This window comes from Alternaria conjuncta, assembly GCF_024043145.1.
Source record: "Alternaria conjuncta strain BMP 0040 chromosome Unknown scaffold_1, whole genome shotgun sequence".
NCBI lineage: Eukaryota > Fungi > Ascomycota > Dothideomycetes > Pleosporales > Pleosporaceae > Alternaria > Alternaria conjuncta.
Genome location: NW_026250090.1, coordinates 3,015,764 through 3,038,061, shown reverse-complemented (window position 1 = coordinate 3,038,061; position 22,298 = coordinate 3,015,764). Strand labels below are relative to the sequence as shown.

Genomic DNA, 22,298 nt, shown 5'->3' with positions numbered 1-22,298 from the left:
CTGCCACGCAAACGCCTCCCCATGCTCATGAAAGTTTCGTTAAAAAGACACGTACGTAAAAGAAAGAAAAGAACCCAAAACAACGCAATCCACCCTGACCCAAACTTCCCTGTCGAGGAACAACTACTGCAGAAGGGGATCGCGGAAATGCTTCTGCGAGTTCTGCGCCTTCTCAACATTAGCCTGGTAGCGACTGCGAGCAGCTTGCTCCTTCCTCCTATCGCGCTTCTCGACAGCTTGGATCTCCTTCTTCTTGGCGTCGGTGACACCGACCATACCCCGCCCGCCGTTGGCGCGGGAGAGGAGCTGGCGGTCTTTATCGTGGCCACGACCGCGGACTTGGAGTTGGCTGCCCTCCTCGCCTTCTTCGCCGTCCATGGTGACGTCGCCGTCCTGGTCCTCTTCGTCTTCGTCGCCGGCGGTGATGGCACCGGGTATGCGGGCGCGTTGGGCTTCCTCCATGCGCTCGGCGACGCCGGGGTAGTTGCGCAGGTTCTGGCGGTAGTACTTGTTTAGTGAGCGGTGACCAGCGGTGCGGCCGGAGGGGAGGTGGAGCTCGTATTCGTCGTGGTAGACGGCTTGGGGTGTGTGGTGCGCGTGGGAGTGGAAGCCGTCGGCAGCGCGGTGTGGGCGGGGGTCGGCGTGGTTGTGGTGCTTCGACTTGTTGAGTGACTTGTGGCGGTGGCTGCGGTCGATGGGTACGGCTGTGATCTCATCAGTCGGTACGCTCGAGACGGTGCTGTCGGTCTCCCAGCCTGCGTCCTCTTCGGCGTTGCTCGACATGGCTGCGTCATCCTCTGTGGTGGTCTTCGTCTCGCGCCTGGCACCGAGCTTGATTCCGCCTCCTGTTGTAGATGACGAATCGTCCGAATCTTCAGCCTCCTCTGCCATCTCGTCGAAGTCGGCAGCGTCGGGGTAAGAGCTCCGGAAGTCGTAGAACTCGCCAATCTCGACCAACTCAATATCCGAGTCGAAAGCAATCATGCAGTGGCCGCGGTCGCGCATGTGCGTTTGAATGCCAGAGGCGGTGTGGAGAGTCTTATGGCATTTCAAGCACTCGTGATAAGCGTGGACCTTCTCGTGGAGATGCTTGATAAGCTCCTCGGGTTGAGCAAGGAATTCCTTCTCGGGTATGAACATGCCGTGGTATCGTCCCATGTGGGTGATGTTGAGCTGGAAGTTGGGCGACTTGTAGTTGCAGAATAGGCAGTCGAGGAGGGGATCGGTGGCAGGCTTGGTCGATGCGGCAACGGAGCTCTTGTCGTCTTCGGCGGCGGCGGACTCGTTCTCAGCTGCGTCCTCGCCTTCGAGGCTGGCATTTTGTAGGCCTTCGGCGACATCTGCGACATCCTTGTCCCCGTTGACGGTGGTGGCTTCCGACTCAGCCATGGACTCTCCCAGCGAAAAGGCAGAGCTGACCATGGAGCCCGTCACCGAGGCGGCGTCGTCTAGTTGCGCGCCTCTGACCGACTTGGCCATGTTGATGCGATGCTTAGAGCTGTTGAGGTGGTTATTGTAGGCATTTTCGCTGAAGTATGTCTTCTGGCATGGGGTGCACAGTTTCTCAAACGACGCCTTGGCGGCAGTGGCGGCAGCGGTGGCCTTGTTCGCAAGAACCTTCTCGGTGAAGATCTCCGAGGATAGCGGTGGGAGCGAGGCCACGCGACGCTTGAGGTTGTAGCGATGCCAGTCGGTCTGCATGTGCGCCCGCTGCAACTCGCTCGATCGGAAGGCGACCTGGCATGTGTTGCAAGTGAAGGGATGCGTAGACTGGATGTTAGCCTGGGAAGGAACTTGCGACGCCATCTTTGCGAGTGTTTGGGGGGTTGACGATGTGGTTGCACTCGGAGGGAGGAGTAGAAATATAGGCGGTAAGGTGGGGTTGAGTGTGGGATGTGGTAGCGCCGACCATTTCACGACTTTATGACTGGCCGAGGGGCAAAAAGCGACTAGGCCGAGCAGGGCGCGATTACAAAGTTGAGAAGGCGCGGGATTTGGATTCTGCGTCTTATCAGCAGTCCAGCGCACGGCGAAGATGGTGAATTGCGCAAAAGGCCGACTTGGGGCGAATATTGAAGCGCACAGGCATGACATCAATCGGCAGGCGTTGTGCCAAGCCACTGGCACCTGCCATCCCTGCAGCGGATTAGAGCCGCAGGGCAAGAGCACCCCTCGGCCACTACCTCAGCCCTATCGCCTTCTATAGCATACCTCGAGTGGCTATGTGATACCATGACACTCGCACATACTATACCAGACCGCATCCTTAGCCGCCACTCTCTCTTGCAACAACATCGCCATCGATGATATGAGCATGTCAGACGGGACTGAGCACCCTCGCGATGCTCCGTACAATGCCACCAACCAGGTCCCATCGGCTTCTGCAGCGGCTGGCCCATCGACGCGGTCATCACGTGTCTCGAACCGCTCGCGTAGGAAAGATGTGATAGACGTACAAGACACCAACCGCGTCCTGGAATGCTCACAGACTGAAAGACAGCGCCGCTTCCAACATCTTGTCCGACAGTGCGCACATCACTCCCTCTCATTGTCGCATCGAATGCTGACCGTTGACTAGCTACCTATCCCAGATCCTACATGGCTGTAAGAGTGCCTACTGCAATACCCCCACGTGCCTCTCATCTGGCAAGCGCATCGCGTCGAGACCACACCGTCCACCTACATTGCTCACGGCCACCGCCCTAGCCCATTACCTTGCCGGTCAAGACAACCCGAACCGCGGCCTATGCCCCCACGAGCTCAAGGTCGCGCCTGAGTCATTCGAGATTACAAATTGCCTTGCCCAACATGCCAGCAACGGCTCCGCCGAGGACTACGTTGTTTACCCTTCGGTATGGCAACTAGCACAACAGCGCAGGCAACGTCATGCGGGAAATAGTGGTCAACAAGAGCTGGATGGCGACTTGATCAATGCCCTCAAGCAACGGCAGCAAGCTAGAAAAGACCCAAAGGCTCTTAGTCAGAACTTGTACGACAGCTTGACTATGATATACTCTTATACCACGCAAATGCCCACACCTGCTTCTATCCTTGCTTCCCTTCGCAAATCCGAGCACACTCCTGCACATGACGCTCGTTCTACTCAAGCCTCCGCTATACCGCCTTCCCGACCAGACGGGCATGATGCGGATTCAAATACCGAGCCAACGCTTGGTACAAACGCTTCGAACGCTACACAATTGAATGCAACCTCGCGTATCGTTCGTCACAATTCACAACTGTCAGCCGCCACTCGTGACAGTTCACAGCCAGACAACGCTAGCGCTGAGGTCCTGGCTAACGGGCACCATGTCCACAGGATTCCCTACCATCCCTCGAACGGCACGATTCAAAGATATCCTCCTCCAGCAGCACATCCTACTGCCGTGGATGGTGCAGCGGATTCAGTAATGCTATCAATCTCGAAAACAGGAAAGAAAAGCTCCACTATCGGTGGGACATACCCGGCTGCTGCGCCTCGAGCGAAGCCATCATCAGCAACAACCGAACTACCTACGAAGAACACCTCTGTTGAGGAACATTCATCATCCGGTGTACCCGTTGTCCCAACATTGAGTTGCAGTATCCTCAATGAGCTGAAAGAGGACGTCCATCGCCATGGAAAGAGCCGGTCTACAGACTTCAATTACGTTGTGGACTTTGATCGTCGGCGACGTACGCGACGTACAAAACCCCTCGTCAACCGATCTCTGTTCTATACTCTGAGCGACCCAGAAAAGCTACTTGCATCATTCCATGATAATAACCAAGACTTCAAAGACTCACCCTTACCTCATCTCGACTCAACACGCCTAGCCAACTCTTTTAGAGATTGGAATCATCGCAACGGTGCGCTCATCTTCGATAGCCTGTGGCTCGCGCTGGATGCTTTGCTCGTCTCTCCACCTGAACTCGACGTTCAGAAGAGTCCTCGTCTGAGGCCATCAAGAAAGGGCGCTTCCAATAGCAGTCCTTCCGACCAGTCCTCCAGTGGTCATCAAGGTGCCTCGCGCTATCTCAATACTCATGAAGCCGCTCATATCGTCATAATATGCATACACGCACTCACCTCCCTGGTACCGCTTGGATGGCCGCACACATGGGCCCAAATTCGGAAGCTTCGGTCTTGGGGTGTAATGGTGCCCACTGCTACTCCCAATACCGACGCTTTTGCACATCCCTACATGGACATCATCGACGAGTTGGAGTACGAACCGGCAGTGCGTCTTGCCGATCGTTTACTTCGGGCTATCGGGACGCGGACTTGTTTCAAACATATACTCGCCAGTTTGGACGTCGCAGAAACGACCCGGGATGGGTCAGAACAAGCTCCAGCTTCTGTCGGGCTTGTGGATATGGTTATACAACATCTGGAGGTGGTAGAGCGCGTCGGTATGGCGACAAAGATGAAGCTGAACTCGAGCCATGATCGCGATGGAGATCCAGGGTGGACTGTCACAGCTACTTTTATGGAGTGGCTGAGGACTATCATTGTCAAGAAATGGGACAGCAAAGCTGAAATCAACAAGTGGAGCAGCGTTGGTACAGCCGTGATGGTTCTCGACAAACTTCGTAAGCAGCTCAGATGATTTCACCATCGAGAGGCTAACATTCACAGATTCTAAGCGGCGATCTCTACAATTACATTCCAACATGTTCGAAATGCCGATACTCGATGAACGCATCGATACAGTAAACGAGCCTATCAACTACCTCACATGGGATCATCACCCCAATACTCTACACCTTTACGAGTACCCATGCCTCTTCTCTGCGCAGCATCTCGTGGCGTACTTCCGTACCATCAACTTCACCGAGATGATGAAGCAGTACGACCATACTATGCGGACCCACCAAATGCAGAAGTCGCTGGAGATGTTCCTCAAAGAACCGTATTGGTGGATTATTAAGAGGAAAATGAAGACTACCCTGAGCGAATACCTAGTGTTGGATGTCAGTCGCGAAGAACCTTTGAAAGACACGCTTGATCAGCTGTGGGGTATGGACAAGAGGATGTTGCTGAAACCGCTCAAGGTCAAGATGGGTCACAACGAAGGAGAAGTCGGTGCGGATCACGGCGGCGTGACGTACGAATTCTTCCGTGTCGTTCTGAGTGAAGCTTTCAGGCCGGAGAATGGTGAGCCACACTATCCTGTGTAAGTCACTAAACTAACTTTGGCAGGCATGTTCACGATCGATTCACAGACGCACATGACGTGGTTCCAACCAGGCAGCTTCGAACCCCCCTGGAAATTTCAGATGCTCGGTATACTATTCAGTCTTGCTGTCTATAACGGCATTACCCTACCAGTCACCTTTCCTCTTGCCTTCTATGAGTATCTCCAAACCACCGGCAACCCGCGCGTCGAAGGCCCAGCCGACTACGACCCCATCGACTACATCAGCGACGGCTGGCCCAGCCTAGCAGAAAGTTTCCGCACCCTCTTATCCTGGAGCGACGGCGACGTCGCAGACGTCTTCATGCGCGAATATGTATTCAGCTACTCAGCCTTCGGCCAGCCGATCGACCAAAACCTAGGCGATAACTTCCCTGCCCTCGCCGAATCAAACTCCCCAATCGAAGAGCCCGGTCTAGTCACCAACGAGAACCGTCTACAGTATGTGAAGGACTACGTCCGCGCCCTGACATACACTTCCGTCGCCCCTGGCCTCATCCCTTTCCTGCACGGCTTCCTCACCTGCATCCACCCAAAGAGCCTCCAACTCTTCACACCACACTCGCTCCGCCACCTCATCGAAGGCACTCAGCATATTTCCATCCCCGACTTGAAACGCTGCGCAAAATACGAGGACGGCTACACACCCACAAACTCCAACATCCGCGCCTTCTGGGACGTAGTCGAGCATTACAGCCAAGAAGAGTTGCGTCTCCTGCTCGAGTTCGTAACGGCGTCTGACCGTGTCCCTGTTACGGGCTATGAGAGTATTACGTTTCACATTGTTAGGATCATGGGAGCCCCGAGCAGTTTGCCGAGTAGTAGCACGTGTTTTGGGAAGCTGTATTTGCCGGATTATGAGGATAGGCGGGTTTTGGAGGGGAAGTTGGGGTTGGCGATTCGGAATTCGAAGGGTTTTGGGAATGTGTAGAGAAGATGATACACGGTATTCGGCAGAGACGCAGAGGAGGGAAGCGCAGCTACAGGTAGCTAGTGGCTGGAATACAAGGTATACTCGCCTGTAAGGCAGATCGTGTACCAGAATTGGAGCATGTCATGTCACACATATCCTTTTCCATGGCTAAAGCTTCGTCTCCTGTTGTCGGATTTGAAGCAAAAGAAAAGGCAAAAAAGAGCAAAAACATACAACAGCGGGGATTCGCTAGTGGTCACCCACCTAACTACTAATCCGCCGGTACACTGCTTGTATATGGCTGAGCGGACGGGAAGCCTAATTCTCAGTGTCCTATGGTCGTATGTGAAGGAATGGGAAAGATGTTGGTTTATATAGAGCAGACATTAAGGTCTTGCGACAGTCTTCATGGTTATCTTTTTCCCGAGGGATACGAAGAAGTGTCATCAAAATGGGTGCATACAGCGAGGTTCATGCATAGGATCAGTAAGGCTCTAGGATAAGTTTGCGGATCTTTCGAAGATGCTCGCGTAGAGAAGAGCATGTGTCTGTATTGTAGCATTGCAAGGTGGTTTATGGGAATCTGAGATTGTTTGCGTTGGAGATGGTTGGCGTTTGATGGGTTTGTGCTGTGATGTGAGGTGTTGTGTGATGTGGGTTGTGTTGGTGGTTTACTCATCGTCGAGTAGTGAGGGCAGTTTGGGCTGCGGTTAACGAAATAGTAGTTGTGGTTTACTCATGATCGTGATCGACGAGCGTGTCTGCCCACGTATCCATGTTGTTCTTTCTATCATCGTGACAATGAGGAGGGGGAGGGCGGCTTCGTTTGATTACTGACACATCGATTCGGGAAGTCGAATGTTGACGTTGGGATGATTGCTGTCCTGGTCATATAGTCCTGGTGATTAGAAATGTGATTCGTTGAGTGACAGACGTTGTCTCATAACTTTGTCATACTCACGTTCCTTAGCTCACCATCTTTGCATGCATGGTCCTGCTATACTATTTGGCTTCAGCAATATAGACGTGATAGATACTCTCCCCTGTACGTCTCATGACCATCTCGTACGTAACGCCAGCCAGCGGTCTAGCAAGGCCGCTCTCCGGCTGCTTTCTTCTTATCAGCAACTACGGCGAGAATTACCATGCCAAACAAGGACTCAGCAGCACGAGTCGAGTCGAGTCGTGTCGGAAGGCCCGCGACGTATGCGCTGGACGTCATACCCACCAATCAGCCCCCTCCACGAAACCTTCCCAAAACATGAAGTTCCTCTTACACTAGCGTATGTGGACCCCAAAGCTCAGTGGCGACTATGCGCACTTCGGTCTTCGGTCGTCTCGGAGTCGTTGTCCCGGGCCGTCGCTTTGTCGCTTCCTCACCGACCGGATCGTCGCTCAACGCTCGGGCGACGACCCGCTGCGTGGTTATCAAGAGTCATTCGCGTCGGTCGGGAAATGCCAAGAAGACTGAGCTCGCGGACTTTGTCTTCGGATGCGCCGGCGATTGGCTGGGTGCTTTGGTGTTTTGGTGTTTTGAGGGTCCTCGTGACTGGTATGTCTGGACATTGGCGGTGCGTTGACGGACGGGACTGCAAGTCGTGCGTGCGTCGCGGATGCTGGCGATTAGCGTATGTGGAGATGCGGTTGGCGGGCTGACGCAGCTCTGCGCCTGCAAGATTTCATTATCGATTCGTACCAGGCGGGCACGAAGGGGTGGTTGTTAGCGCAAGTGGGGGAGGTGGTTGTTATCGAGATTGCGAGGGTTTCTTGCCCGGGATGGGAGAAAAAGTCCAGGGAAGAATGGAGTGGCGGGCATAATGACTGATGTTGTTTTGTGCTAGTCGTGGTGTTGGAGGACAGGATAATTGTGATATCACTGCTGGGTTGTAATGTGGTGAACTACTTTTTGTGGACCCAACGACCTTAGATAGTTTAGTGGACTTCGGATGTAAACATGACATTTGGGTGTGGGTGGGTATACCAACGATTCAAAACTCAATCCAGAATTGTTTGTATGCTGCTTACAGTAGTGGTGGAGCGGAGCGAGCATGCATGTCCAGCGCGCGATCTAGCCCTCGAGTCGAGAATCAAGACCATCGCGTGGGGATAACTGCATCTGGAGTTGTGGACACGATGGATAAGCTCCGAAGGCCCCTTGCCCCTGCAGTTCTCTAACCGAACGACGACTGTACCACGAGGCAGCTCAAGTCTGGCCGAACTGATACGACGTCCAATTACAGTAGTTTCTCGGCGCATCGATGCCAACACATCAATCTGCGTGCAGGTCGGAGAGACTTTGAAGGAGTCAGACCGCAAACGGGTCGAGCCGACAAAACAATCATGTTCACGTGCCTGTCCGGTGAATCCTGCGAAGACTCTAGTGCCAGCGAGCCTTCGGAGAGCCGCATGCATGTGTCGTTGGAAACTGCAGCGCGCTATCAGTAGCCTGCAGCCACTTGGCATCAAATAGTGTTGATTCGCCAATGCAACGAGACATCTCTCGTTCGGGCTAGGCGGACGCAGCAGACCAATGACGGTGGGATCTGGAAGAACATGCGGACACTCCGCCTCGCACCGGTCGCTAGATGATCCGAACACGAAAGTGTATACCGGTGGAGCCTGGACGACTTCAATGCTCGCGTGCCATGCATGTTCACGTAGGAGCGACGTCCCGAGGAGTCGCGAGGTCGCGAGGAGTTGACCGAGTGGCGCTCGCGATAACGGTGGCAAGGGGACGCGCAGCATGCAGTTGAGCTATCGCATGCAGTATTGGTTGAGAAATGTCAAGATGATGTTCAGTCAGTAGGTAGAGGATGAGCAACTAAAGTTGCACACTACACAGGTAAGGTTTGCGGTGCCAAGCGACGTGCCAAGTCCTCCACGACTCCTACCCAAACTTCATCAATTCCTCATGTGCTTCAATTCTAGCGGATGTACATGCTTGCATGCTTGGCTGTTACGTAGTCCCGACTTGATCGACTACCCTGCATATGGATCATGTGCATGGCGTTGTCAATCTCGACGTCCGTGGTCGCTGCTCCTCGAAAGGGATCGATCACACTGGCAATACATGCGCTAGCGACGGGCAGACATGCTGTATTCTGTTGCATGGCTGTGCGGATATAATTGTAAAGGGATTGGTCTGGCCGGGTTTGCTACCTATGGGTGATGCAGCGTGGCAATCTTGAATCCTGCAGCGGAAGGCGGGAGGATGACTGAGCGCTACCAGAGTCTGGCCGCGCACACAACTTGCATGTTACGCAGAAATGGCGAGGCGACGACGAAATCACTGAAAGAATTTCATGTCAGAGATTTGCAACAATCACTATGAATTACAAGATACATCACATTGTTCTAGATTAATGTAACCCTGCTCGCTAAATGGTGAATACCCCAGCCAAGACGTGAGGTAAGATCGCGTGCTCGATGAAACGCTCCATGATGATCCCTCCAGCATCGAACATCGAACTGCGGCCGGTCGGGCCTTTTGAAGTCAGACCAGGGCGGTGTGCTCGTAGAGGTGGGATTTCGCCATCGCCCAAACGGGACTAGTTCGGGCGGGATTGGTCACTCGAAGCGTGGATTGCGTAGGATTGCGTGACCGCTGGAAGTCACGACCCAACCTTTTGTAAGGCGCGTCAGGGTCGCACTTCCCCACACACACCGTGCGGCCGACGCGACTTCCGGGGCGTCGCGCTTCTTATCTTCCCTATCTATAAAGGTCCCGCTGCCCTCATCTCAACCAGAGTTGGGCCACCAAGTTTCCTGCCTTCACCCACATTCAGAAATTAATTGCTTCTTCCTACAATATCATCGAAGCTTCAAGTCTACCACCACAACCACTGCCACTACAGTATGGCACCCAGTCTCTTGCTAGACCCAGAGTCGCCGCCCTCATCCTATGTCCACACCACCAAGCAAGCCTTCAGCCAGGACGGCGGTGTCTCACTCAAGGAGGCCCAGGCTCCCGTTGGCGGCGACTTTTCCTTCTCTTCTACAGCCATGAACGGTAATGGTAACGGCCATGTCAACGGTAGCGATGGCTTCTCCGGCAACGGGTTCTCAGATGCTCAGCAAGGCGGAAGCGATTTCATTACTGCTCAGACTCTTCGTCAACAGTCGGACAGCTATGCGACTCAGGCTCGCACTTCGGGAGACGGAAAGAGTCCCAACATCTTGTACATTATGGCCGATCAGATGGCCGCACCCATGCTAAAGTTCAATGACCCAGAGTCAGTTATCAAGACACCTCATCTTGATGAGCTTGCTAGGACCGGCGTCAACTTCGCGAGCGCTTACTGCAACTCACCTTTGTGTGCACCATCTAGGTTCACCATGTGCAGCGGTCAGTTGCCATCCAAGATCGGAGGATACGACAACGCCTCGATCCTGAGTCCAGAGATCCCGACCTACGCCCACTACCTCCGCCGCGAAGGATACGAGACTGCGCTCGCAGGAAAGATGCACTTCATCGGCCCGGACCAGCTCCATGGCTTCGAGCACCGACTTACTTCCGACATCTACCCTGGCGACCTGGGATGGTCCGTCAACTGGGACAAGCCAGAGGAGCGTCAAGAGTGGTACCACAACATGGCCTCGGTCATGCAAGCCGGACCATGTGTGCGATCCAACCAACTCGACTATGACGAAGATGTCATGCACAAGGTAAGGATTTCTCAGTAGTACAATATACTCCAGCGGTATAAGGAAGTCTTCTAACACATACCTTCAGGCTCAACAGTACCTCTACGACTACGTTCGGTCTGACCCCGAGACCCGTCGGCCATTCGCCTTGACCATCTCTTTGACCCACCCACACGACCCCTACACCATGATCCAAGAGTACTGGGACCGATACGAGGGCGTCGACATTCCCCTTCCCAAGGTTGAGATCGCCCAAGAGAACCAGGACTCTCACTCTCAGCGCCTGCTCAAGACCATCGACCTGTGGGACAACCCCGTTCCAGACGAGGCCAAGATCCGCGCGCGCCGTGCCTACTTCGCTGCTTGCAGCTTCGTCGACGACCAGGTTGGCAAGCTCGTCCGTCTCCTCAAGAACTGCAGGCTGGACAAGGACACCATCATTGTCTTCTCTGGAGATCACGGCGACATGCTTGGCGAGAGGAGCCTGTGGTACAAGATGAGCTGGTATGAGAACAGCGCGCGAGTACCGATGATTATCAACGGGCCCAACATCGCGCCCAAGAAGGTCAAGGAGTCCGTGTCCACCATGGATCTCTTGCCCACGTTCGTCGACCTCGCCGGAGGACAAGTTGATGATCGTCTGCCACTAGACGGTGTCAGCCTTCACGAGTACCTTGTCTCAGACAAGCCAGGCAAGGACGAAGTGTTCGGCGAGTACATGGGAGAAGGCACCGTTACTCCGACTTACATGATCCGCCGTCATGAGTGGAAGTTCACCTACTCCCTTGCCGATGGACCGCAACTCTACAATCTGGTTGAAGACCCGCAGGAGCTGCATGATCTTGCCACTTCCCCGGAGCCTCACAACCAGAAGATGCTCGCCAAGTTCGAGGCGGAGGCGCGCGAGAAGTGGGACTTCAAGACCATCCACAACGACGTCGTCCGAAGCCAGCGCATGCGCCAGGTTGCTTGCAGTGCACTGAAGATTGGTCGCAAGGAGTCGTGGGACTACCAGCCACCGGCCAACGACCAGAACCGATTCATCCGCTCGCATATTCCTCTGGACGAGCTCGAGCGTCGCGCGCGCTTCCCCATCGTCGATTACCTGGGCCGCGAGAAGTCAGCTCAGGCATCCCACCATGGTCTTGCTGGAGCAGCTGGCCAGTGAGGGCACGTGTCCCAAGCACCCACGACCTTTTTCCCTTTCGATCAATTTGTGTTATTACGGATGCCGAGATTCCATCTTTCCAGTCTGTTTCTAGCGATGCTGTTAATGTCCAGTTTTATTAGCGACTCATGGCGTATGACTTTACGACGCAGGGTGTGTATTGTCAAGCGTTCTGCAAACAGCATGGTCAGAATGAGTTGCATTTACGGCGTTTTGGGGCATATGAGGGCAGGGCGTTATGGCGATGATGATCTTGAGCAGGCGATACATGGGCGACGGGTGATCTGGCTATCTATAGCACAGTACAACAATAAAACTGAAAACGTAAACTCGGTGCCGTGTGAACTGACGTCGGCGTTGATCATGTGTGAAAGAATGATGGTGGTGCTGTGAAGCTGTGTGACTCTGGTGCGAAGCGGCGGGGACAAGGAGGGGTGTAATGGTGAGTACCACGATTGGGGGACTGCGATAAGCCAAGTTTCAAGCTACACGTGAGGTGGCGTTTGCCTCCACAAGCCGAACGACCGACAGCGGAAGGTGCCAGTTACGTCTGCGACTCAGTACCACCAACCTGGGTTGTAGCTATATCCGCCGTGTTTGTTCTACCTCAACCTCCCACTCCTCTTCAACTACCTCGAGCTCCGTCCATCATCTACGCACAACCATGTCTACTGCAGCCCGCCGCCGTTTGATGCGCGACTTCAAGGTACGCCACTAGAGCAGCAGCACCAGCAAGCTCGGATGTTCGTGCAATTCAATAGAGAGCACCGTACTGACAAAGACAGCGCATGCAAACTGATCCTCCCGCCGGCGTCTCTGCGTCTCCAGTTGCGGATAATGTCATGACCTGGTACGGCTCACCGCATTCCCCCGCACGCGACACCAAGCCTCGCAGTCGTTCTCGACTTTCGGAGACACTGCAGCGGCAACAACATATGTCTGAGCTTGACTGCTGACACATAGACAGGAACGCAGTTATTATCGGCCCAGCAGACACACCGTTCGAAGACGGGACCTTCCGTCTTATAATGCATTTCGAGGAGGCATACCCAAACAAGCCGCCGGGCGTCAAGTTTATTAGCCAGATGTTCCATCCCAACGTATACGGGACCGGCGAGCTGTGTCTGGACATTCTTCAAAACCGGTGGTCGCCCACGTACGACGTGGCAGCCATCCTGACCAGTATTCAGAGGTACGTCAGAGTAGAACTGGTGGGCTGCAGCGCGACACATGCTAACAGGGTCCAGTCTGTTAAACGACCCGAACACCTCGTCTCCCGCCAATGTCGAAGCGTCGAACCTGTACAAAGAGAACCGCAAGGAGTACACCAAGCGCGTGCGTGAGACGGTGGAGAAGAGCTGGGAGGACTGAGGGGCGACCGGGGTACGAATATCACGACACGACGGCATGGGATGGAGTTACAAGGAACAGGGACAATGTCATGTTTGTTACTGGCAGCCAGGGGCGTTTTGCTTGAGGCTCTGCGGCGTGGAGTTTGGTTCACTATGGTTCTATGTTCGTGGCGTAGCCAATATACGTCCGTTTTCGTTGGCATCGCTGATCATGTAGAGAAGCGTGATTGTCTTTGTCGCTCCACTAATGCAGGGATCCTGGTTAGTTGTCTTGGGCACAATGCAGCGGTATCTTGCTGCAACTGCTACAATGCCATGAAGCAATGCAAGTAGGCGGGACAAAGAGGTCGCCATAAAGGAAGATGCGCAGAGCATGCTTTGACCAGGCAGGTTGCGTCACGGCCGTTGGCGGCGGGGAGGAGGAAGGCGCGCTATGGGCATGCAGACCCTGGGCGTATCAACACAAGCCCCAGCCCGCACCTCGACAATAGACCGGCATCAACATCGCTCGTCTCCCTCACCGCGCGCGCCCCCGTGCTGTTGTCCCCTCACTTTCTCCTGGCGCGAGCAGCGAAGGAGTCCCCGGCGAGCCCCAAGAAGCCTCCGTGGCCGTTTCAGCAGTTCCCCTTAACCATAGTCATAGCGGGGCCTGTAATTACCCACCTCCCACGCGCCGAGACACAGCGAGACGTGACGGTGCCACAACAGGACCTCCCGGCGGGCCTGCAGCAACACCTGCCCCGAAGCGCGAGCGAAGCAAACAGAGCGAGGCCTCTGGGCCGCACCGCCTGAACAGCAGCAATCATGTCGTGAGTAGCTCCAAGATGGCGGCGAAGAGGGGTGGCATGGCTAACAAAACGGGCGACAGGGGCTCCAATACTATCAAAGGTGCGCCGCCATACACGAGACACAGAGAAGCATGGGATACGGGTTACTGACGGTACGACTGCAGTGGTGGCGCGGTTCCGCCCGCAGAACAAGGTCGAGATAGCCAGCGGCGGAGAGCCCATAGTCGAATTCAAATCCGACGACACATGTACGATCCAGGTACGGCATGCCAGCTCGAGGGATGAAAAGCAGAGCCACTAATGCTGTGTGTTAGTCGAAAGAGGCCTCCGGGGCCTTTACCTTCGATCGCGTTTTCGACATGAACTCCCGCCAGGCCGACGTCTTCGACTACTCCATCCGCCCCACCGTCGACGATATTCTGAATGGATACAACGGAACAGTCTTCGCCTACGGGCAGACAGGAGCCGGAAAGTCGTACACCATGATGGGTAGCGATATGGACGATGAGGTCGGCAAGGGAGTCATCCCGCGTATCATCCAGCAAATCTTCGCAAGCATTCTGGCATCGCCGAGCAACATTGAATACACCGTCCGCGTCAGTTACATGGAGATTTACATGGAGCGCATTCGCGATCTTTTGGTTCCCCAAAACGACAATCTGCCGGTGCACGAAGAGAAGAACAGGGGAGTCTACGTCAAGGGTCTGCTGGAAGTGTACGTTTCGAGCGAGGAAGAAGTCTACGAGGTCCTCCGAAGAGGTGGATCGGCACGAGCGGTCTCAGCTACCAACATGAACGCCGAATCCTCGCGATCGCATTCCATCTTCGTCGTAACGGTCAATCAGAAGAACGTCGAGACCGGGTCATTGAAGAGCGGACAGCTCTTCTTGGTCGATTTGGCTGGTTCTGAGAAGGTCGGCAAGACCGGAGCGAGTGGACAGACGCTGGAGGAAGCAAAGAAGATCAACAAGAGTTTGAGTGCCTTGGGCATGGTCATCAACTGCTTGACCGACAGCAAAACGCAACATATCCCCTACCGAGACTCGAAGCTCACACGTATTCTTCAAGAATCGCTCGGTGGTAACTCCCGGACGACCCTGATCATCAACTGTTCGCCAAGTAGTTATAACGATGCCGAAACGCTGGGAACACTTCGGTTCGGTATGCGCGCAAAGACCATCAAGAACAAGGCCAAGGTCAACGCCGAACTCAGTCCGGCTGAGCTCAAGGCCATGCTCAAGAAGGTACAAGGACAAGTCACGTCATACGAGACATACATCGGTTCGCTCGAAGGGGAGGTCTCGGTTTGGCGTGCAGGTGAAGCCGTCCCCAAGGAGAAATGGATTCCGCCTCTAGAGACAAGTCCGTCATCTGGAAGGAAGCCAGCGACAGCACCCCGTCCAGGAACGCCATCGAGACTGGAAGGTGTGAGAAATTCGGAAACGCCACGACCTGATTCGCGAATGGACCTGGAACGCGCAGGTACACCCAGCATACCACTAGACAAGGACGAGAAGGACGACTTTCTGCGAAGAGAGAACGAGCTCCAGGACCAGGTTGCCGAGAAAGAATCACAGCTTGCCAAGGCCGAGGACCAACTCAAGTCTGCCAAAGAGGAGCTTCAATACTACAAAGACCGGGACGCGAAGACGAACAAGGACAATGAGCGAATCACCATGGAGCTCAACGAGATGCGCATGCAGGTTGAGAAGATTCAGTTTGAGAGCAAGGAGGCGCAAATCACCATGGACGGACTGAAGGAAGCCAACTCGGAGCTGACCACCGAGCTGGACGACGTCAAGCAACAGCTCCTGGACGCAAAGATGAACGCCAAGGAGACTTCCGCCGCTATGGACGAGAAGAAGAGGAAGAAGGCCGAGGCAATGGCACAAATGATGGCCGGCTTCGATCTCGGCGGCGAGGTGTTCAGTGACAACGAGCGCACGATACGGAAGATTATTGAAGAGCTAGACCAGCTCCACGACATGAGCGCAGCTGGCGAGGCGATTGCTCCGGATGCGATCAAGGGCCTGCGGGAGAAGATTGTCGAGACACAGGGCATTGTACGACAAGCCGAGCTCTCCCTTACTGCCCGCAGTGAGGAGGACAACACATATGCCAAGCGCCGCGAAGCACTGGAGGCACGCTGCGAGACCTTGCAGACGCAGTACGAGGAACTCCTCGAAGGCAACCTTTCAGAGCAAGACAAGGAAGAGCTCAAGGCACGCCTTGCCGACGCCTACTCTGCCCGACAAGAAGGCAACCTCGAACTTGTCGAAAGCCTCAAGCAGGATACTGCACGTATGCTGGAAGAGAACCAGAAGCTCAAGGCCGAGAACGAAAGCCTGCAACAGCGCATTAAGAGTGGCGCCATTGCCAACGGTGTCGCCAACGGCATCAACGGCAAGACTGTGCAACAGCAGATTGCCGAGTTTGACAACATGAAGAAGAGCCTCATGCGCGATCTCCAAAACCGCTGTGAACGAGTGAGCAGACTGAGCTTCTCAAACGAAGACGCATTGCTAATAAGCCACAGGTTGTCGAGCTTGAGATTTCGCTAGACGAGACACGCGAGCAGTATAACAACGTGCTCCGTACCTCCAACAACCGCGCCCAGCAGAAGAAGATGATGTTCCTCGAGCGCAACCTCGAGCAACTCACCGTCGTCCAGCGCCAGCTCGTCGAGCAAAACAGCTCCCTGAAGAAGGAAGTCGCCATCGCCGAGCGCAAACTCATGGCCCGCAATGAGCGGATACAGTCTCTAGAAAGCTTGTTGCAAGACTCCCAGGAGAAACTCACAGCTGCGAATCACCGGTAACTTGCCCCCTCCCCTTCTCCCATCCCCTCAACCCCTTACTAACACCTTGCCAGCTTCGAAGCCCAACTCACAGCCGTCAAAGAGCGCCTCGAGTCCGCCAAAGCGGGCTCCACCCGCGGTCTCGGTTCCCCCGCTGGCGGCGCATCTTACGCTGGCTTCGGCGGCGTCGGCTCCCGCATCGCCAAACCGCTTCGTGGCGGCGGTGGTGGACCCGTCGCGGATGGGCCTGTCCTCCCTGTCATTGGCAATCTGCAGAAGCAGGACGGTGATGGGGGGGATGCGAATAAGGGGAAGCGGACGAGCTGGTTCTTTAATCAGCGGTAGTGGGAGTGGGGGTGGTAGTAGGGATATGGAAAGGGTGGAGAGGATGGAGTATGAGTTTGAGATGGATTTGGGTGGGTATCATTGATGGGATGGTATGGGATGGGATGGGATGGGATGAACAAGGTAGGAATGACGGGTGTTTATGGCGTCGCGCTTTGTGTGGACGAAGGGAAGAAAGGAAGGTCGATGGATGAGATGAGATGCATGCCCGAACTGAATCATGTACTCGATCAAGGAGTGAGTGGGTTGTCACGTTTTTGGCTTTCTATCGCTTGGTTCGCGTACTGTTTTGCGTAAACCCACTTTATACCATAGATTCATTATCTTTGAATACCTTGCATGAGGATGTTTGTCTACGCCCATTCGTTCCGTGCTCTGTCGTTGTATGATGGTTCAGCAGTATAGAGAAAGGCCGCACTTTATGAGCATCGAGTATACGCTGATTGTTATATGAATAATCAAAGAGCTGACTAGTAAAGGAAAGTATGAAGCTAAGTGTTCTGAAGATAGTCTCTCAGATCCGCACAGCCACGCGATTCGTTTGGTACTTCTTCGTGCTGGGGAGGAGGAGCGTGCAGATTATTGCTATGCTGCCAAAGGCGATGCTCGTAAACTAAATGCCACACATATCAGCTTTGTGGTACATGAGCAACCGTTAAAGGGAGGCCCAACTTACCCAAACATACTTCAAACTCTCACTATACGCCCACCTCGTCCCTATCGTCGCACCCTCCATAACCTGCGGCGTAACACCCAGAATACCCGCCGAAGCCAACTTCTCCGGCTCCGTAAGAAACAAGCCCACGAACGCCTCCACACTCTCCAGCGGCAAACCAGCCTGCACCGCATACATCGCCGTGTACTTGGGTAGATTGGCAGTCAATTTCCCCGCGAAAATGTTGTAGTAAATCGAATACCCGATACTGCCGCCAACCGTACGAATCGACAGCGACAACGCCGCAGCAGTTGTAATGAGGGAATCTGGGCAAACCAGCATCGCAACCGTCGCAGCAGGAACAAGAACGCCGCCTACACCAAACCCCGCCATGGATCCCAGAAAAAGAACCAAGCGTTCGTTGTCTGGCGTCATAACCGCCAGCGCCCCAGCGAAACTTGTCATAATCCCCACAGCCACAAGCAACACCTCCCTCGTATTTCCCGGGAACCTACTCAGTGCCGCATTAAAAAATATCGCGCCCACCGCCGTCGTAAGCGCGGGCCCCAAGCCCCTCAGTCCAATAGACACAGGATCGGGGCTGTAAACACTACTAAACGTAACCGGAAAGAAATTAAGTATGCTGAAGAAATTCATGCCCGCGCTAAACGCAACGACATATGCGAGACCGACGATGCGCTGGCCGGAGAAGAGGGCAGAGGGAACCATGGGGTACGCTGCGAATTTCGTCTCGTAGAGGATCCAGAGGGCAATTAGGAGGAGGCCGATGAGCATGGTACATAGGACGTATGCGGAGGTCCAGGGATGGGTGTAGCCGCCTGATTGGAGGGCGACGAGGAAGAGGGTCAGGCCTGTTATGGAGAGTACACCACCCACATAGTCTATTCTTTTCAAGATCGCTTTTCGCGTGTAGGAGGGGGAGGAGTTGGTACTGGCGCGCTGTGGGAAGTAGGTTAGGGCGAGGCCGACGCCGACGATGAAGTTGAAGATTAGGGCGACCCAGGGGCCCCAGCGCCAACCTGGCCCACTGGCGGAGTGGGACCAGAGTTCTACGTAGAGGAGGTAGGGGCAGAAGGGGAGGACGAAGGCGGTTACGAGGGCGAGGGAGTAGCCGCGGTGTTTTATGGGGACGACTTCTGCGAGGCTGGGGTGGGGTGTTTGTTAGTAGGGATTGATATAACTAGCGGTCGTGGCAACTGAACCAGTGGATGAAGAAACTAGAACAGAAGACAACAGACGAAAGGGAAGAAAGAACACAACTTACCCAGCAAGACCAGTCAACTCCCCCGTCGCAGCCCCCGCCCCCGAAATCGCCATGCCAGCCAACAGCTGTCCGAAATTCTGTCCACTGCCCATCAACGCACATCCGAGGCAGATGCAAAAGGAGCCAAAGAGTGCGATGTAGCGTTTCCCGAAGAGGTCTTGGAGGTAGCCTGCATAGGGGCATACGGCGGCGATGGCGAGGATGTTGGCGGTGGGCAGCCAGGCTGAGCCGCGGTCGAGATTGAGGTCGGCTTCGATGAAGGAGAGGGAGGCGCCGGCGAAGTAGAGGATTACTTGGGAGCCTGCGGTGGGTTAGTCTTGGGTGGGGATGGGATGTGGAGGGGGGAGGTTGTACCAGTGTATAGTGCGGCGAGGAAGATGGCGGCGAAGATGCTACGCACACTCCATTCTACCTTGCCATCTGAGTCGTCTCCTTTGAGTGCGTGGGCATTATTCATGTCCACGCCTTGGTCTGTTTGGTCATGCTGTGACTCCAGCGACAAGTCTGTAGCATGATGCGGGTTTGCATGTTCGATATGATGGCTGACTTGTTGTTTCTCCTTTTCGTAGTCCGGGTGGATGGTATCTGAAGCCATGGTATAGCGAGCTGAGTAAAAGAATTCTGTTGATTCAGTACTGCGACTTTGAAAGGAGGAGACAAGGTGCTTGCAACTGTCTACCCCCAGTGACGGGATCATAACTATCCTATATCTCCAATCCCTCCCACATCCCGATACCAAACGCACCCCACATCCATGAAAACGTCTTCCTATCAGTTCAGCTTGGCCTCTGAAACATGCAGTCAACTTCATGTAGCGATCCAGTAGGCGCGTACCAAGCCCACATCCGACCCACTCGTACTGGTTTCCAGTGACTAGTATAAGCGAAACCTGGGGTAGTCGCAGCTACTAAAGTGCGGGGAATTGACGAACGTTTCAGCGATGTGACGATCTGGGCCCATTTTGGATCCAAGGTGGCGCATGGTTAGACTGACTCGATTGTAGCGACATCGTGAGGAAGCGGCCTTTGTGGCTAGCATCTTGCCGGGAAAAGGTTCCATGTACCCCGCAGTGTGGGAATCGGGCCCTATGGACTTGGCGAGCGGCTCAGCTACGAGCTTTTTGTTTTTGGTGGCGGGCCTGGATAGATCGGTTCTGGTGTGCAGGTTGCGTTGTGGTAAAGATGGCGTACATAGGGTAATGTGACCCCGGTGGGGTTCTGAGTAGCCTATATGCAGTTCGCATGCCTATCTTATCTACCAGACGAAGTATTCATTAGACGACTATACTGTTTAGTTAGACAGAATGGGCCTTCTGATGAATGCTGCCGCAGTCAAGTTGGAAACAAAGATGAAAACAAGTACTGGGCGTAGCTCGATTGAAACCATTTGAATTCGCGATTCTGGCGGTGCGGGTCGGACAGTTCGCATGAATGCATCCGACAGCGTACGTCTATGTGGATGGCCCTGCTTTTTGTTGAGCGCTGGTTCGGCGATGTAATTCCACAGGCTTGCTCTCCAGGTGCTTTTCGCACATGTTGTGCAATACGGATACCGGATGAGAAAGATCATCTCTGTCCGGGCATACCTCTGCACCTCACTTCTTGTCCTTCGATCCAGCATCATCCGCGATCAAGGCTTCAACATCTCGCTCCATGAGCCAGCTGCGGACACTCTCCATGACCTTCTCAAGCGTCTGGCCACCACCCATTACATCGTCTAAATCATGCACAGTGGTTCCACTCCTATGGTCGGTAACCCGCTGCTGTCCCCAGTTGTAGGTCCGCACCTTGTCACCGCGGCCCATCTTCGCCACGCCAATAACGCTTCGTCGCATGTTGGCCATCTCCTCTTCGCGCTTCTCGCGTCTTGACTGGGCAATACGCGAGCGCAGAAGCGCCCAAGCCTTCTCTTTGTTCTTGTGCTGGGATCTAGAATCTTGCATCGCGACGACCGTGTTTGTGGGAATATGCGTTAGCCGAACTGCTGACTCGGTCTTGTTGACGTGCTGGCCACCGGCACCGCTTGCCCTCATGACTTCTAGTTTGACCTCTTTCACGTCGATGTAGTAGTCGCTTTCAGGGTCTTCGAAGTCCTGCTCTTCTGCAGAGTTCTCTTGTACACTAGGTAGCACGTGTACGGATGCCGCGCTCGTGTGTGTACGTCCTTTGGCCTCAGTGGCGGGTACGCGCTGTACCCGATGCACACCTGCTTCGCATCGGAAGACGCCGTATGCGCCATCGTTCTCCACCTCAATGATGGCTTCTGATAGCGGTACACCCGCTTCCGTCGTTCCGTTTATGTTCTCATACTTGAGGAGGTTTGTGCGAAAGCCATTGCGGTTGCAGAAGGCTGAGTACATGCGGAAGAGGTCCCCCGCAAATATAGCTGCCTCTGATCCGCCTGCGCCAGGCCGTATCTCTAGAAGACATGGGAGGTGTGCGAAAGGATGTACCGGCACGAGTGAAGTGATGAGGTTCTGTGAAGCATTGGCGAGCTGCGTCCGTGTTTCTCCAAGGTCGTCGGAAGCGAGTGATCGTAGCTCGGGATCGGTCGAGGAGTCGTGTATCATCGAGGTGAGCTCTGTCACAGACTTAGTCCATATCAGCTACTGAAGTGCTCGTGCTGGCCGCGATATCCTGCTTACCTCGTTGGCCTTATCCCACTCACCCAACGCATTCACGATCGGGCTGTATTCGCCGAGCTTCTTCGCCGCTCGCGTGTCAAAGCCATTGGAGAGCTTTTCTGTCAGTCCCTTGTGCTCGGAAACGATTGCGCGGGCTCTTGTGAGGAGGGCCGGGGGTATAGACTCGGATGTCGCAGCTATGCGATATTAGCGACCTGCTCAGACGGGACACATTCAATACACACCGTTACTCTGGAACCGAATACTGCGATTTATCAACGGACGAGCAATGCGCGAGAGGCAATTGCGGCATATCCATGACGTTGTGAGCATCGTCGAGTTGCCTCAAGCTCCAATCTGTGAATTTCTCCATGTCCAATGCGCGTTCCGATCGGCTCGGAACGTGTGCACGTGATGATAACCCTCACCCCGGCAGATTAAAGCGGACTACACCGCCTTACCACCTTCCTGTTGTGGAGACGTCATGGAGATAGGCGGGGACGCTGCGATATGTCCCGAGGGATTATCGAGCGAAATCGGCTCATTGAACG

General features: G+C 54.5%; 7 protein-coding genes across 7 annotated transcripts; 4 read left to right on the top strand and 3 right to left on the bottom strand.

Annotated features, from left to right (window-relative positions):
- Nucleotides 1–123: 123 nt before the first annotated feature.
- On the bottom strand, nt 124–1,806 carry J4E85_001051 (uncharacterized protein; the record flags this gene model as incomplete). The annotated part of the gene is made up of 1 exon (XM_051465339.1): nt 124–1,806. One exon carries the CDS (start codon nt 1,804–1,806, stop codon nt 124–126), a length of 1,683 nt encoding a protein of 560 aa, XP_051331860.1.
- Nucleotides 1,807–4,184: 2,378 nt separating this feature from the next.
- Nucleotides 4,185–5,999, top strand: J4E85_001050 (uncharacterized protein; the record flags this gene model as incomplete). The annotated part of the gene is made up of 4 exons (XM_051465338.1): nt 4,185–4,572; nt 4,619–5,137; nt 5,312–5,904; nt 5,967–5,999. 4 exons carry the CDS (start codon nt 4,185–4,187, stop codon nt 5,997–5,999), a joined length of 1,533 nt encoding a protein of 510 aa, XP_051331859.1.
- Nucleotides 6,000–9,945: 3,946 nt separating this feature from the next.
- On the top strand, nt 9,946–11,902 carry J4E85_001049 (uncharacterized protein; the record flags this gene model as incomplete). The annotated part of the gene is made up of 2 exons (XM_051465337.1): nt 9,946–10,755; nt 10,823–11,902. The coding sequence occupies 2 exons, from the start codon at nt 9,946–9,948 to the stop codon at nt 11,900–11,902; spliced, it is 1,890 nt and encodes a 629-aa protein (XP_051331858.1).
- A 664-nt stretch (nt 11,903–12,566) lies between these two features.
- On the top strand, nt 12,567–13,273 carry UBC2 (Ubiquitin-conjugating enzyme E2 2; the record flags this gene model as incomplete). The annotated part of the gene is made up of 4 exons (XM_051465336.1): nt 12,567–12,608; nt 12,688–12,752; nt 12,870–13,094; nt 13,150–13,273. 4 exons carry the CDS (start codon nt 12,567–12,569, stop codon nt 13,271–13,273), a joined length of 456 nt encoding a protein of 151 aa, XP_051331857.1.
- Nucleotides 13,274–14,078: 805 nt separating this feature from the next.
- KLP1 (Kinesin heavy chain) lies at nt 14,079–17,184 on the top strand (the record flags this gene model as incomplete). Its single annotated transcript, XM_051465335.1, has 5 exons — nt 14,079–14,142; nt 14,207–14,301; nt 14,357–16,528; nt 16,579–16,856; nt 16,914–17,184. 5 exons carry the CDS (start codon nt 14,079–14,081, stop codon nt 17,182–17,184), a joined length of 2,880 nt encoding a protein of 959 aa, XP_051331856.1.
- Nucleotides 17,185–17,839: 655 nt separating this feature from the next.
- On the bottom strand, nt 17,840–19,719 carry J4E85_001046 (uncharacterized protein; the record flags this gene model as incomplete). The annotated part of the gene is made up of 3 exons (XM_051465334.1): nt 17,840–19,004; nt 19,125–19,425; nt 19,479–19,719. 3 exons carry the CDS (start codon nt 19,717–19,719, stop codon nt 17,840–17,842), a joined length of 1,707 nt encoding a protein of 568 aa, XP_051331855.1.
- A 999-nt stretch (nt 19,720–20,718) lies between these two features.
- Nucleotides 20,719–22,080, bottom strand: J4E85_001045 (uncharacterized protein; the record flags this gene model as incomplete). The annotated part of the gene is made up of 3 exons (XM_051465333.1): nt 20,719–21,714; nt 21,769–21,944; nt 21,993–22,080. 3 exons carry the CDS (start codon nt 22,078–22,080, stop codon nt 20,719–20,721), a joined length of 1,260 nt encoding a protein of 419 aa, XP_051331854.1.
- Nucleotides 22,081–22,298: the final 218 nt, after the last annotated feature.